General features: G+C 35.5%; 1 protein-coding gene across 1 annotated transcript; it reads left to right on the top strand.

The window, feature by feature from the left end:
* Positions 1–13,605: 13,605 nt before the first annotated feature.
* CABS1 (calcium binding protein, spermatid associated 1) lies at positions 13,606–14,799 on the top strand (the record flags this gene model as incomplete). Its single annotated transcript, XM_080698068.1, has 1 exon — positions 13,606–14,799. The coding sequence occupies one exon, from the start codon at positions 13,606–13,608 to the stop codon at positions 14,797–14,799; it is 1,194 nt and encodes a 397-aa protein (XP_080554194.1).
* Positions 14,800–16,740: the final 1,941 nt, after the last annotated feature.

Below are 16,740 nucleotides of genomic sequence, written 5' to 3'. Positions count from 1 at the left end.
GATAATCTACTTGCTGACACTGAAGAGAACCCAACTATTGCCTGGAACACCATCAAAAACAAGCTGTCACTCTCCACATTGGACAATGAAGACCTTATTGATCACAGGGATGGTGATCAAATCCCTACTGGCATCACTTCAAGCAATTCTAATAGACTTACCAATACAGGAAAAGTAGCTGAGAATGAAATAACAAATACCCCTCTTGGCACTACCATTGTAGTGAATGACATTTTCAATGAGGATAAACACTCTGAAGTAGTAACAAACCTGGCTCCAATGCCTGCCACTTCACCAATAACTATAGACACTCTCACCATGAATGAAGTTAACACTCTTAACAATAAACCTGATAAAGTAGGAGAGAGCCTTACCATTTCCAGAGAAGATCCTAATGTGTCCAAAGACAATGGCACCATATTAATTGATGATTCCTCTGCCTTTATGAAGTCTGAGACCCCTTTGAATCATCCTCAGAAAACAAAGCCTCTTAAAAAAAACTCCTTGGCAGATATCATAATACCCCAAACTTACTTCCATAACAAGGCTACCCCGAAAGCTTTGAAAGTAGCTGTCACCACTGCCTATCAAGGAGATGTTGAAACCATGTTTTATATCCCAAGTTATGAATTGGAAAACTCTTTTACAGAAGATATAACATTGAACTTTGAAGCAGATCTCCAAAAAGAGAAAAGCCTTATGGCAGAGGAGGAAGATATATTTCAAGAAGAAAATGTTAGTGATTACATTTACATTATACCTACTGCAAGTGACAGAATTCTTAAAGACAACAGTTTGACTGCTAAATATTATTCTACTAATTCTGATGTATATGACCCTGCCAGAGTCACAGAAAGAACCAGAGCCAGAGATGACCAACCTGAATTTGGGAATCCTGCACCATCCTATGTAGATGAAATCTCAAAATCTCTGCTTCAAAAATTTACTCCAAAGATTCAAAGAAAAGTGATTGTAAAGAACAATACTAGTAGCTTTGATCATGATGAATTGTTTGGTAGTAATATTCTTTATCCAGTGATGAAAGAAAATGTCCTAAAAGAATATATCTTTTCCCCTGAAAGAGAATCTCCCTTTACAATACCAGATTTTACTATTTCAATGGAAAATGACTTAAATCCTAAAAACATTACCAAGGGTGTTACCAAAACAAAGTTAATGAATTACCTTAATCAAGTTAATGCCAAAATGCCACCAAATACCATCATTATTTTATCTAATGCTCATGCCTTTGAGCCTAAGGAAAGCTTTGAAAATAGTGACACTACTATATCTAATATAGATGGTGTCCTGGACATAAAATCCTTATTAGCTCCTAATCAAAAACTATCTAGAACCAAAGTTCCTATCAGTAAAAATTATGAATTTTTATCCGATACAGGGGTAATAATGTCAGAGTCATTAGAGCTACTGAGTAAACATCCAACTATCAGTGACCCAAACTGGAAAGTAATTAATGAGAAAAGTTCCACTCAGCCCTTTGATAAGACCTATTCTGTTTCTCTGGTAAATTCTACTACTTTTTTAGAGAAACCCATAAATACAGCCACTGACACACAAACCACTGAAAATGGAGGCATCGCTGATAAAACTGACACCATGACCTTATCATTTAACAAGGGTCTTCAAACCATAATCCACAAACAAAGAAGGATAAATAAAATTTCTGACAATGATTTAAGTCATTATGTAAATCAGACATCTATCAGTCCATCTGCAAAGGAAATAGGTGCCTCTGGAACTGAAGCTAATACATTCCTCAGCGAAGACAAGGCTATTGTAGACAAGGAATCCTCTATTTCTAAAGTCAATACTCCAGTGAACTTAAGAGAACTAAATACAATGAAATCTAATAATTTCATTTTCAATCCTGAAGCTGGTTCCATTGAACAGAAATCACCTAGAGATTCAAAACAAACATTTTACCTTGATTCCACAAAGAGCACAGCAAAGTTGGCAAAGGTCAAGGCTAAGGATTCATTTTCTCTCAATAATAACTTAGAACAGTCTGTTATCAACTCTTACAATAAATTATACTACTCTCCCCTGAAATCAACTCTTTCTCCTATCAGTTTTATTGAAAATGGTATTTCTAAACTTGATCAAACACAGGTTATAGGAGAGAGCAACATTAAAAGAACTAAAGACTCAACTATACCCAATGATATAATTGTTCTACCTGACAATAAAATTGTTTTACCTGACAATATTATTTTTATTGAAAACACAAAAAATGTTTTAAGTGGAAAAAAATATTTAGCTTCTGCAGAAAAAGATCCTGTAACTCAATATGAAATAATTCCTTTCACAAATGACTTTTCAGCAGAGTCAGATACAATTTTTCTGTCAGGGGAAGGCAATCCAAATAATATGTACGTAAAAATCCTTGATCATGATGACAGCACTCTTCAATATGTATGGGAAGAAAGTACTTTTTCTGCTGAAGAAGAAGGAAGGAGCCCTAAAGCAAAAAAAACTACCTTCATTCAAAGTGAAATCTATGGAGAATTTGGGTCTCCAGCTCCTGTCTCCAATGAACATGTTGATGAGAATCTATCAGAAGGAAATCCTAAAGACCTAAAATCTACACAAAAACACCAAGTAGTGATATCAACAGAAAGAAATCAAAGAAACCCTGATCCTGACCATAATATCCCTTTTTCCCAAGATTATATTTCCAAGTTCTATAGTAAGTCACCCCACATCATGAGTACTTATCTCCTAAAGGATGGAAATGTGAAATTTTCTCCCAAGTTTCCAGATGACTTAACTCTGGAAAGTGGCAGCCTAAGTGTAAATAGCATCACTATTTTTCCTGAAGGAAAATGGATTGAGCATATTGATGCTTTAGAACCAGAGTCAACTGTAATGATGGAAGAAAGCAGGACATTTTCAGGTGAAATCATTGATCTCACCAAGAGCTTAACTCCAGTAACAAACAGAGAACAGCTCCATGGGGAAGGCATCTCATCTACAACTTTTAATGTCCTGAGGGAAGCCAAAACTGCCAGGTCACCCAAGTACAACCAAAATAAAATGCTCAAGTTGGAGAGTTCCAATTCACAGGATATCATTGTTCCTTCTGTTACATTCAATACCGGCGATGAACTTTCCCTTGTTTATGAAGATCCTGAGGCTAAAGTATTTAAGGATTTAATCTCTGTTTTACCTATAAAGACCATTTACACTAAGGCTAATATCCCTGCTTTCCCTGAGAACAATTATGAAGGGAGTGATTCTATTCTACCTCATGAAAATAATTTTAGGGACAGAGATTTCCCATTTCTAAGAACTGAAAATATCATACTCATTCCTAAATCTTTAACCAAGAATTCTATCCTAATGCAAAATAATCCTTTGACAAACTCCTCAAAGTCAGTGTCAGTACCATCAGAAGAAGTAACTGAATACCTTGATGTCATTAATGAAATTGAAATTCCAGAAAATCAAAGCATCAAGATTCAAAGAAACTTTCATTCCCACTCTTTGTACTCAGTTATCTCTTCTAGAACTTCAGCAATATTTATCAGAAATTCCACAATTGATGATATTAACTCATCATCCTCTGTGCAGAGAAAAACTGTTGACATTCCTAAAATAAAGACGTATGTTCATCCTCAAGGTACAATTATTAAAACTCATTCACCCAAACAAATAAGCCATCTCTCCTCTAGAGTAGGAGAAATGGCTACACCCTCTCTTGAGCAAGAAACAACTGCTAGCTTTGATAAAAGTTATTTTACAAATGCAGCCATTCATATTTCAAGTTTAGACAAAGCACTCCCCTTGACCTCTGAGCCTAGTACTCTTTCCAAAAGTAATAACAGTGAGAAAGCAGAGGAAATCTATATGTCTGTACCAGGCAGCTTTGTTTTAAGAAATACACATACTTTAAAACATAATCCTTTCATTGGTAAATTTAATATTTCTGCTGGCAGTGGTGCTTTTGTTTCCAAAAATTCCACTAACAATTCAAGTTCTAAGGCTCTCAGATCCATGACTAACCAACTAACTCACACACCTGAGAATATTCACAAGTTTCTAGATAAAATGACTCCCAAAGGGGACATTCTAATTGAAGGTGATACCATCATCATTCTCCCTGAAGACAAAAGAATAGAGGACATCCTTGTTTTAGATCCAAAAATAATGGTAACCACAGTAGAGAGAAGGGTGTTCCCAGATGAAACTATTGACCCTATTGTGATAAACTCTCTCTTAGAAAACGAGAACCATAAGTTCAATGTCATACCTGATGGTGAACCTTCTTTCATCACTGAAGATATTGAAGTTTTAAGCAACAGGGCGCCAATCTCCTTCTCACCTATGAATGTAATTCACACTATGGAAGATACCGTCATTCTCACCACTGAGAATAGTTATGAAGAAGGTGATTCCATGCTACCCAAAGAAGACCATATTGGGAATAAGGAATATATAACTCTACAAATCCATGAAAAGCCAATGTTCATTCCTAATACCTCCACTGAAAATCTTGACGTCTCTGGCTCACTAACAAGTAACCTCTTAAATAGTTTGCCAGTGTCAGATACATTTGAGACAATTAGTAAACATACTAATTCTGACAACAGTGGTGATATTTACACTAAAAATAAAAATGACCTCAAGTCCCACTCTTTTGCCTCAACCAATCTTCCATTTGATTTCATTTCATTTTCAGACAATCCCATAAATAATGAGTTTGATTCAGTACTATCTACAAACACAGAAACTATTGATATTTCTAAAATTCAGACACCTGGAATATATTCTGAGTCTCAGATAATATTCACAAAAGCACTTTCTCCTACAAAAATTTCTCAATATAAGGTCTTTGAAGAAAGAAAAATAAATAATCTTTCTGATCAAGAAGATCCACCTGCTAAATTTTCTTTAAGTTACATTACAAATGAAGTAGTCCCCAGTCTGGCTACAGAGGAAATACTTCCCTCAGTAAATGAGTTGGACACTTTCTCTGAGAATGACAATAATGTGGAAGAGGAAGTCCATATTTCTGAAGCAGATAACTTTTCCCCCAAAGATGCAAATACATTGAAAGGTAATTCTTTCACCATTAAATTTAATTCTACTGGACCTCAAACACTCCCCAATTTAAAAGAAACCTCATCAGTTAATTCTGTACTAACTCTCCCGAAAGTATATAATTCTAATTATCAAAGCTCGTTTCCTGAAGTCTCCATGAGAAAAGAGACCATCACAAACATTCCCAGTGGAGCATATGGGCTACAGTGGAAACCAACTCTTCTTTCTGATTTTACAACATCAGTGAGTTCATCAAGTTCTAAATATTTTGAACTTGATCCAGTCATCATAATGGAAAAAGACCCTACAACAACTAGCGATATTACACCTGAAGAAAGAAATACTCTGTCTGACAGAATCATTAAGTCACCTACTATCCCTATTTCAAGAAAAGGCATGAAAGACACTGTTTATAATAGAAGATTTGGATATAAGACTTTTATAGAGAAATCTATGTCCGCTGAAGAAGTTCCTTCTACAGAAAGCATTTCAGAAGAGTCTTATGACACCCTGTTCACAGGTGAAAATATTTCAAGTGGGAATATAACTAATTTTTCTGTTGACAGTGACCCTGGATATGTTGCAGATAACTATGTCTTTTCAATTGAAAAAGAAGGAAATGATCCTTTTATAGAAAAGATCACACTCACTAGTGACTCTAATGTATTTGAGTCCCCTATATCCTACGCCAGTGCTCTAGTCCCTGAATATCTATTTCAAGAAAATCCAGTTGATGTTAACACAGACAAAACACATCAACACTTGGTCCCCAATGAGGAAAATGACAATTCTGGCAATGTTGCTACTGTTCTCAAAAGTTCTACTGCCAATTTTAATACAAAGGATCCTAGGTCTGTGGTTTATTCTCTAGTTGTTCCAAGTTGGACTTTTTCATCTGATATTCATGAAACAATTCTGGAAAATGATCCTCTACTTGGTGATAACACCATCATCATTCTCCCTAAAGACAAAGGAATAAAGTCATCACTTGTTTCAAACTCAGAACTAATGTCAACAATGGAAGAAAGCAGGATGTATACAGGTGATCCCATTGATCCTGCTATGATCATTATCCCCGTAGAATATATGAATCAGTTCAACAGGAAAGGCATCTCTTCTACTTTTTATAACAGTGCTGCATTAGATGTGGCAAAAGCCACCACATCAACCAGATTCAGTGCAGACAAACATAAAACAAACTTGGTAGATATGCCCTATTCACAGAATAATATTATTTCCTTTGCTGAATTTAACGGCATCCCTGATGATGATCTTCTCTTCCTGAGTAAAGATACTGAAGAGGCAAACAACAGAGCTTCAATCTTTCCTTCATCTATGAATAAGGAAATCAGCACTGTGGCTGATTCCACTGTTCTTTCCACTGAAGACAGGTATGCAGGAGACAAGTCTATGTTACTTGGAGAAGATAATATTAAGTATAGAGTATACCCATCTCTATCAACATCTTCAATATTTATTCCTAATTCCTTTACTAAAAATTCTGAAACCTCTGGCCTAATGAGAAATAACTCCCATTTTGAATCTTCAATAACTAATTTAGAAATGTCAGAAAGAATATCTGAATACGACAATACCACTAATGGAGAGAATATTCCAAAGGCACAAGTCATAATAACTCAAAGTGACATTCATTCCTATCCTTTGCCCTGGAATGTTTCTCCAATGGGATCCACTTTTTTAGATAGCTATACAGATGGTGAAGTTGATTCATTTGTATCTATAAGTACCACTGACAATTATAAAACTGAGTCTGAAAAAACATATTCCAAATCTCAAAGAGAAATAATGAAAACCTTTTCCTTTTTAAAAGAGTCTCAAAATAGAATCTACAAGAGAAGGAAAGTAGTTAATCTTTCTGATCAAGAAGATCCAGTTGCTAAGTTTGAACTAAGTCACATCAAAAATACAAAAGTTCTCATTCCAGTTAAGCAGAAAATATTTCTTACAAGTGAGTCCAATCCTCTCTCTAACAGTGACAACACCCATGAAGAAATCCAAATTTCTGAAAGAGGAAACTTATTTTTAGGAGAGACAAGTACATTGGATGATGGTACTTTCACTGTTAAATTTGATGCTACATCTTTCAAATCTCAGGAACCTCCCAACTTAAAAGGAATCATTTGGAATGATGCTACATTAACTTTTTCAGGATCATCTAGGCCTAATGATCAAAGCTTTGTCTCTCGTGATAAAGTTGCTAACACAGGAGAGTCCACTGCAAACATGCCAACTGAATCATACACCCTACATCAAAGGTCAGTGCTTTCTCCTTCTGAATTCACATTTATAGGTACTCCAGAACATTCTGCACGTGTTCCTGTTTCTACCATGGGAAAAGATCACACAAAGAAGATAGATTATAACATTCCACCTGAGGAAGCAATTCTTCCATCTAATCAAATTATCATTTTGCCTCTTACCATTAGCTCTGAAAAAGACTCAACAATCACTTTGAATGGGAATATATTTGAGAACAAAGATTTTAGGGAGATAGAAATAGTTACTGAGCATGAAGTAATTGATTTTACAGGAGACATTTCAGAAAAAATGGATGACATGTCTTCTGTAGGAAAAATCACTCCAGCATATGTGGACCATACCATTATTACAGCTGAAGACAGCGATTCCAAATATGTCCCAAATAACTATGTCTTTGGATAAAGAAAATAATCTATTTATAAAAATGAGTACACTTATATATGCCCCCAAGACAAATGGTTTACATGCTCCATATGCCATAGCTGTTGCTTCAGACCATCTACCTAAAGCAACATTCTCAGAATTTGAAATTGAAGAAAATATCCAAGCTATATGATTTTCTCCTAGGCAAGAAAACAAGAATTTTGACATTGATGTCATTACTTTAAAATTTTTCAATCCTAATATCAAGACCAAAGCTCATAGGTCTACAATTCACTCCCTAATTGATACAAGTGAAGTTTTTCCTTCTAGTTTTTCTGACAAATGTTTTATGAGGAAAGACACAATAAATGATAATGACAATGATCCCATTATTCTCTCTAAAAAGCTCTGACTTACAAAATAAAATAAATGAAAATTTCCTTCTTCATATAAAAACCCATAGTTAACAGCAAGATATTCTTAGTCAATACTTCTAATCACTCTACCAAAAATAGTTATAACTTGTTCAGAAGAAATGTATCACCTACAATTTATAAGTTATTTGCATTCAGAAAAGCGGACATTACCACATCCAGTATATCTGATTTTGATGAAGATGAAACAAGTTTAGTTGTGGCATCTAACACAAGGTTTAGTAATTTTCCTTTAACTCAACTTTATGTTGATGAAATTTCCAATATGAATTAAAATGCACAAAGTAAAATCACCACAGCTCATACTTCTTTTCCTTCTTTGAAAAAGGTATCTGCCATTATTTCAAATGCTCCCCGTTTTTTCTTCATTAAAGAAAGAAAGAACACTGGCCATTCAAGTCTTCCATCAGAGAATGTCATGTCTCTAAGAGTTATATATACTGTACTACCTGAAACTTCCATTCTAACTACTAATGCTCCTACTAAAGAAATCACAGTTCTCAGACTTTTAAAAAGTAGAAAACTTTATTACCCAACAATGCTAATGTCAGCAGCACGAGAGCCTGTGTCGTCAGATCTGGTTTACTTCAATGATGGCACTCTCTCAGCAAGGCAAAATAGCACAAGGCAAATGGTGCCACAGGCTCTCTTCTTCGTCTATACTGTTCCCCTGACATATTCCACTGGCTCTTCTAACAATATCACAGATTCAGACCTAACACACCCATTACTATTGACATCTGGTGATCAAAATGCAGAACCCAAGAAAACAATCATCAAGGCTTCTACCTCTTTTCCTAATGAATATATGAACCAAATTTCTTTTACATAAAACTAAAGCCTCTACAGTGAAAGACACAGCTACTGAATTTGAAGTGAATCACCTTACAGTTATAAATATACTAGGAAATGATATCATTGTCAAAAACAGAAGCAAGCCCTCTACACTACGCTGACCTAAACCCTTATCTTGTAAATAAAACATCATCACTGGTGATAAACCTGTCAATAAAGATTATAACAGTGTCTCTGAAGCAACCTATTCCAGCTTTTCCATACCCAAGGATTCCCTCCCAACTAGATCCACTCCTCATAAAACTAACTCAATCACAGGAAACTCAAATTTATTTACAGAAGTAATTACCATTACTAATGGAAAAGCTCCATCTTACCCAGAGCTCTTTTCCCTAGTGGAAGAAAATTCTCATTTAGGATTTAATACAGCCAACCTCAAAGCAGTGAATACAGAATTTCACGATGCAGAAAGTATGGATATTACTGGTGATCCCATTGGTTGAAATAGAAAAAATATTGCCTAAGTTTCAAGAAATTTTTGTTGTATCACAAGCTAACAAGGAGATTGAATAAAATACTTTTTAGGGACAATATTCCTCAGTTACAGTTAGAGAAAATTACTTCAAAGGAAAGCCCTGAAGAATCGACAAACAACAAAGCAGATTTGGTATCTTTACTGTGATTCTTCTCTACATGAAGTATTTTCCCAAACAGTGACCACACAGAATGGCATATCCTTTAAATATAGTTTCCTTGTCATGTACCCAACATTCCAATTACTGGTCAGAAAGGACAAAAATGTGAATGCTCACATAAACAATTCTCAAGATGTAATCACCACTCTCACTTCTTTTCACTGTTTCTGAAGAATGAAATTATTTTGTGTTTGAAGATATTGAGCATAAACCTTCTTGAGTGACTCTATAATGATTTTAACCACATCAATGAAATAACTCAATTTTCTCCAATAAATTTATAAAATCTGAAAATTTGTAGGCATTTTCTTTTTTGTCTTATTTTTTTATTTTTATTAGTGCATTATAGTCTCACATCATAATGTGGTTAATATTGACAATGGCATATATTCACATATTACTTTGTGCCCTCCTCCCACCCTGGTTCCCCATTTTCCTCCCTCCCAATACTGAGTGTCCAGGTTAACAATGTTATATTCATATGTATACACGTATTTTAATGTAGCTTTTCCATTAGTTAACCTCAGCCTTCTTTCTCTTCTACCCTTCCTTTCTGGCTTTGCTTAGGTTCCCCTTAATTATCTGGGGTTCCTCCGGTATCCCTAATAGTTCCTAAAACTCCCTCCAATCCTGAGTTTCTATGTTTTAGTTTATTTATTTTGAATAGCTAATATGTGTCAAGTACTGCAGAATGAGACATACCCTCAAGGATCTCACACTGTAGTAAAGCAGAATATCTGCACCTAGCCCAAAGTGGGAAGGGAGACTTTAAAAAAGGAAACTGAAAAAGTTTCCTAAATGTGATGCCTAAACTAACTTCTGAAGGATGAGTAAAATTTAGCCAGATTTTCCTTTATCGGTTGTAAAGTAACAAACTACCTCAAAACCAAACCGGTAGAATGCAAGGAGGGTGACCTGCACTTAATACTTAACCCAGCCCCAATGGTATCAGTACTATGTAGGCTGTTTCTAAAGCAGGAATTCTAGTGTCCATAGTACATACCACTTGTTTAACAGTTTATATCTTTAAAACTGCATGCGACCTTTCTTCTCATGAATATCAAGATAATTTCCACACAAAGGAAGTCTTTTTCTTGTCAAATATCCCTGAACACTATAGATGACTTTGTGGGGTCATATTGATCAATATCCCCTTTTTGCTAGCAGACTCCAGTTTTCACATAAGGGAAGGGGAAGCTTTTTGTCATGAACATGAAGAAGTCAGCACTTAAAAGAAGAAATAATTACTAAGCCAAAAACCTCAAAATTTAGAGCAAGTAAAAATACCTATCAGCCAAGCAAGCTTTTGCCACAGCTTCCAAAATAAGAAAGATATATGCTGTACTATAAAAATATTTCAGTAGGTAAAATTTTAATACTTTCCTGAAAGGCAAAAATGTGCCAATAATGGTGGTAGACTCCAACAATGGGAGAAACTACTGTTCAGATAAAATAAAATTTGTCTATGAAATCTGATTCTTTGCCTTAACTCAGATAATACCTTCAAGGTCAATGGTCTATCAATCAAAGAAGCAGAGAACTCCAGTTTCAACCTCAAGATGGCTAAACTTCCTGCAGACCAACCAGAATTTACATTGTATTCTTCTTGCATTTGTGTATTTGATGGATGACACAATCAGAAATGTCCTTTAAAAGGCCAACAGTTCAGAAAACACAGATAGCGGTAATAACCTTCTCTTTAGAAGGAAAATAATTATGCTGTAAACAGTGTGATTCTACTTCTCAATGACACTAAGAAAGCAGTTACTGTGACCACAAAAGCAATCCCTAAAATTAAGGACTATTGGACAAATTAGTATCAATGAAGATGATGTGATTATTTTATCTGAAATAGCTAACTGGATAGTAAAAACTCATAAAAGTATATTTTTTTTCATTACTGCAATGCTATTGAACATAACAAATACCAGATTTTATAATATAACTTCCATCAGTTATGCAGCTTACCTCTTCATTTTTTATTCTTTCTATACACAAAGATCTTTCCCAATAAAGGACACCAAGTCTTCTGGGTACAGCATGTCTTATCCTGTGTTAAGCTTCACAAACATTAGATGATGGAGGGGGAAAAACAGCAGCTAAAAATATCCTCCCACCAAGTTAGCCAATTCAGAGAGTTAATTTACCCTGTAACTTCCTCTACTGTCTCTGGAACTGACAGTATTTCTATTTAGAAATAAGGACTCTGTGCCTATTACTAACTCAATACTTCCTTCCTTGTCCTGATACTGACAGTATTCCCTTTGTCAATATAAATATTGGAAACTTCAATAGTGACATCCCCTTGAAACAAAAACATTTCTGGAGAAGTACTCAGGTCTCTAAAATAAAAAATGTCCATCTTGAAATCCATCATGGTAGCCAGGACCAGTAGCACACATCTGTAATTCTATCAATTTAGGAAGCTGAAACAGAAGGATCAAAAGTTCAAGGTCAGCCTTGCAAACTTAGTGAGAGCCTGTTTAAAAATAAAAAATAAAAGGAGCTGGGGATGTAACTCAGTAGTACAGTCCTCCTGGGTTCAACCTATGGTACTGAAAAAAAAAATTATTCTAGTATTTCTAGAGACAATGGTAACATATTTATCCTAGGTCCATCAAATAAGGAAGGAATAATAAGCTTTGATGAGTCCAAATCTAATGAAGAAATGCATTTGTCCATGAGATGTAAACAAGACTCTGCAAACATGGTGGGGCATACCTGTAATCCCAGTACTTGGGAGGCTGAGGCAGGAGGATCACAGGATTAAAGCCAGCCTCAACAATTTAGCAAAGGCCTCAGCAATTTAGTGAGTTCCTGTTTCAAAACAAAAAATAAAGTAAGGCTGAAGATGTATCCCACAAGTAGATTTCCTCTAAGTTCAATCCCCAGTACCATGTTAAAAAAAAAAAACAAAAAAACACTACTTTGAGTGAGGCTGCTGACCTTTCTCACATTCAGTTTTGGCTGAGTCTGAAAATTCCATTTTTTCTAATAGCATTGGGGAAAACCTTTTAAAACACTGACACTCTATTTTACTTTTTCATGTAATCAGCTAATCCTTAAACTTGATAATATAATGATGGTGGCTCGTATAATTAATATCATTATTTTAAACACCCCTAAAATTTTATAATATAATTCTTAAATATAATACTTAAACCCTAATTCTTGATGCTGTGTGAATTTTGACAAATATCATCAACTCCCCTGTCAAAAAAGTCTTTGGAGGTTGAAATAACACTCTGCAGAAAAAAAATCTCTAAATATTTGAAATGAAATATGATACTTGCATTGTTACTCAAGCTAATTCAAAAAATAAAAAAGAAGCAAATGGGCTCCTAACTTATTTTTCATTATTCCTACTGAAAAAAATAAGAAATTCCTCTATGAAGAAAAGCACTAAGTCTCTGTGACTAATTATCTTAAGCTACTGCACTGTCAAAACTGCCATTATATTTTTCGACATTTATGTACCATGGATCTCAAGGGAAGATGGCTTCACCTCAAGTAGACACTCTTTACTTACTTCAAAGATAGGTGACATTAAGCTGATGCTGATAATCTTTTGGCTTCCATAGTTTCCTCTACTGACACTAACCCTGCAAAATACCTTGCAGGTGTAGCTATGTCTATTTCAAGGGACACTAGCTCCATATCAGAAAGAACACCCCTGTAAACAGAAATGATAAATTCAAAATTCCATAAAATTAAAATATTGGGTGTGGGTTTTTATTTCATAATCACAGAAGACTCCATTACCTTTTAATAATCTATTAGGACTCTTAACAAGTAAGTGTCCAATCACAGCAAAGAAACAACCTCCAAGGCCAAGCAGTGCCATTGTCCCTATGGTTGATGCAACAATCACCTTGATGACCAGCACTTCAATCACTGTGATGAGCACCACTCTGCTGCCTAGGGATGCCACTAATCCCAGAGAAAGACCTGTGGGAGTGCACCCTGCCTTTGCCCCCATGGATGAAGATGGTTTGCCTAAAATCTATTCCCATCCTCCAACAGAAAGCAGTAAAACACCAACTGAAGCGACCATTTTCTTTGGGGCCGACAACACTATTCCAAGGTCAGAAGCAACCATTACTTCAGAAGGAGACCACATTACTTCAGTCAATGACTCTACACTAGAAGAAGGTGATTTTTCAACAACTGCAGGCAACAAATTTACACTTACTAAGGAAAGACTGAAATCAGAAGATGATAGTGAGACCCATATTAAGTCAACAATTCATCCAGAGAAAGGAATTACCACTCTGACTGGCACTACAAACTCCACAGCTAAGGAATCTATTACTGAAAATTTCATTCCAGTGAAATCTGGGAATATTTCATCCCCACTTGTGACTGTTTCTTTAATAGATTTTTCCACTAACAAAGCAAAAGAAGATGTCATTTTAGCTACCGTTGAAACAAGAGATGAGGATAGATCAGTGACCGCCGAAGTCTCTAGCACTCTAAAGGACAGCACTATCTCTAGTGCCGACACTCCTGATTTCCCAGCTGAAAAAGAGAACATTGATGTTAACAGTTCGAATTCCTCCATAAAATCCAATGCTCCTGCTGATGAGGTTGTCCAGGTCACTGACTCCTTTGTTCCTGAAGCTGAAATCTCTCCCTCTACTGAAGAAAACTTCACCGTTATTCCAGACATAACTACCCTTGCAGAAGAGAACATCACTGAAATTGACCTAACTGTCTCGCGGGATGACAGGAATGTTGTAACTAAAGTACCTGACTCCGATGAGGAAAAGTTTATCACTGTGTTTGAACTTGCTACCTCTGCTGAAAAAGACAAAGACAACCCAGAGGATACTCTAACTGATGAAGAGTCGACTGAGGAGGCCAATGTTTGGATGGAGAAAGATACTACAAATGAAGCAGAGACCCCTTCTGTTTTGCTTACTGCTGTTGAATCAAGATATGACTTTGTTGTCCCTACATCGGTAGATACGAACCTCACAGGAGAATCAGCTCCTGACAAAACAGAAGACTTGTCTGAAAATAATACAGTGGAATCTGTAGCTAAGGTCACCGAGTCTTTTCCTGGAACTACCCCTGAATCAGATAACCCAAACCCCAAGGAAGACACCTCTGCAGATGAAACGGGTATCTTTAAACTACTGAAAGAAGATCCAGATGAGTTCATGATTTAAACGCAGCCAAAGTGAGGTTATGTAGAACTGTACAAGAACCAGTCAGCTAGTTTTAACATCTGAGTTTTTCGAGCAAGCAAAAAATCTCAAAGAATTTGGGCATTTAAGGCAAGTATTAGACTTAGAAAATGCAGATGCTTATGAACTGAGACCATGCAGCAAAATACATTTAGGGGAAAATCTAAAAAGCATTGTAAGAGCTTCCCAGGATCAGGAAGTTTGAGTTATCTAACAGTTACTAAATGTAAAATCTTCCATATTTAAGGTATGAAGAGAGCAATGAATGAGTTCACTTCTCGCTACATTTAATAGTGTAGCCACTTAGTTAATGTTCAATATGACACTTGAGTGAAAAGGAGATGAAGAGAATCAAATTAGTATCTCAAAAATACCATAATATTAAAACTGCCTTCTGAATGGTTTATTCTAAACATTTTAATCATATCCCACCAATGATTCTCTTTTATTAAAAATATATTTGCAACCTTCACTGACATAAGAATTAAAGCTCTTTAGTCATTACTGCATGTAAGAAAAGAAATAAGAAAGGATTCTCGACTCATATTGGATACAAACTAAAGTAAAATATTTTAAAAATGTTAGTTTACCCCAAAATTCTGTATATTAATATATGAATCAATTTAACTTTTTCCTCTTAAATTTATGTCCTGAATTTTTGTCAATTTTTTTCAGGTCTTAAACACTGAATGTCACTCTTCTTATGATCTTGATTAGCAATTCAAGGAAATATATCTTCATTGTTTTCTGATACAGACTTGTTAAACAGGTCTGTTTTCACTTTGTTGATTTTCCACCAATAAATCTTCTGACAGCAACTGATTTACTGTGTGCAGGTGTGTTTGATATTCTAGTACAGGAGAGATATAGGTAAATGAAAATCCATTGTTTGTTTAAAGAATATCTTAGCTTTAGCTCTAGTGACCAGGAGTAGAATTATTCTAATATAAGGATTCATAATTTTATTATATTAAGAGAAAATTAGCCGAGCGTGGTGGCACACACTTATAATCCCAGCTTTTGTTAGGCTGAAACTGGAGGATCACAGTTTGTGGACAGCCTCAGCTACTTAGTGAGGCCCTCTGCAAATTAGACCTGTGAGACCCTATTTCAAATTAAAGAATAAAAAACAGGGCAGGGGGTGTAGCTTGGAGGTTGAATGTCCCTGGGTTCCATCCTCAGACCCGCAAAAATAAAAAAAGAGAAAATTAAAAAAAAAAACAATAAATTAATGGTAAACATATATGAGATGGGTGAGAATAAAGATTTGCACCATTAAATTATAGGCTAGAATAATTATGGTAATTTATTAAAACCTATCAATACATTATGACACAAAAGTTTAATACATGATGCAGTAGACTGTGAAACCATGAGAGATCATTGTTAATCTTGCTCAAGCATCAAATATTTGGAAAAAAATAAGCTAGAAAACTATTTAAGCCTGCACTCTGAAATAAATTATAGAGCCAGGTGTGGTGGCACATGCTTGTAAAACCAGCACTTGGGAGACTGAGACAGGGGGATTGCAGGTTTAAGGCCAGCCTCAGCAACTTTCTGAGACACGCTACAACTTAGTAAGTCTCTTTTAAAAATAAAAAAAATAGCCAGGCGTGGTGGTGCACACTTGTAATTCCAGCACTTAGGAGGCTGAGACAGGAGGATCGCACAGGTTCAAAGCCAGCCTCAGCTACTTAGGCTCTCAGCAACTTAGTGAGACCCTATTTCCAAATAAAGTATAACATAGGTCTGGGAATATAGCCCAGAGGTAGAAAAGCTCCTGGATTCCACCCTCAGTACCACAAAAATGAATAAATAAAAATAAAACAGAGCTTGGGGTATAGCTCAGAGACAGGACGCCCTTGGGCTCAATCCCCAGTAATACATGGATTGAAAACTTTTATGTAAAAGATAAAACAAGAA

The sequence above is a fragment of the Muscardinus avellanarius genome (genome assembly GCF_963383645.1).
Source record: "Muscardinus avellanarius genome assembly, chromosome: 6".
Lineage (NCBI taxonomy): Eukaryota > Metazoa > Chordata > Mammalia > Rodentia > Gliridae > Muscardinus > Muscardinus avellanarius.
Note: the sequence above shows the minus strand (reverse complement) of the source record. Positions and strands in the feature narration are given on the sequence as shown.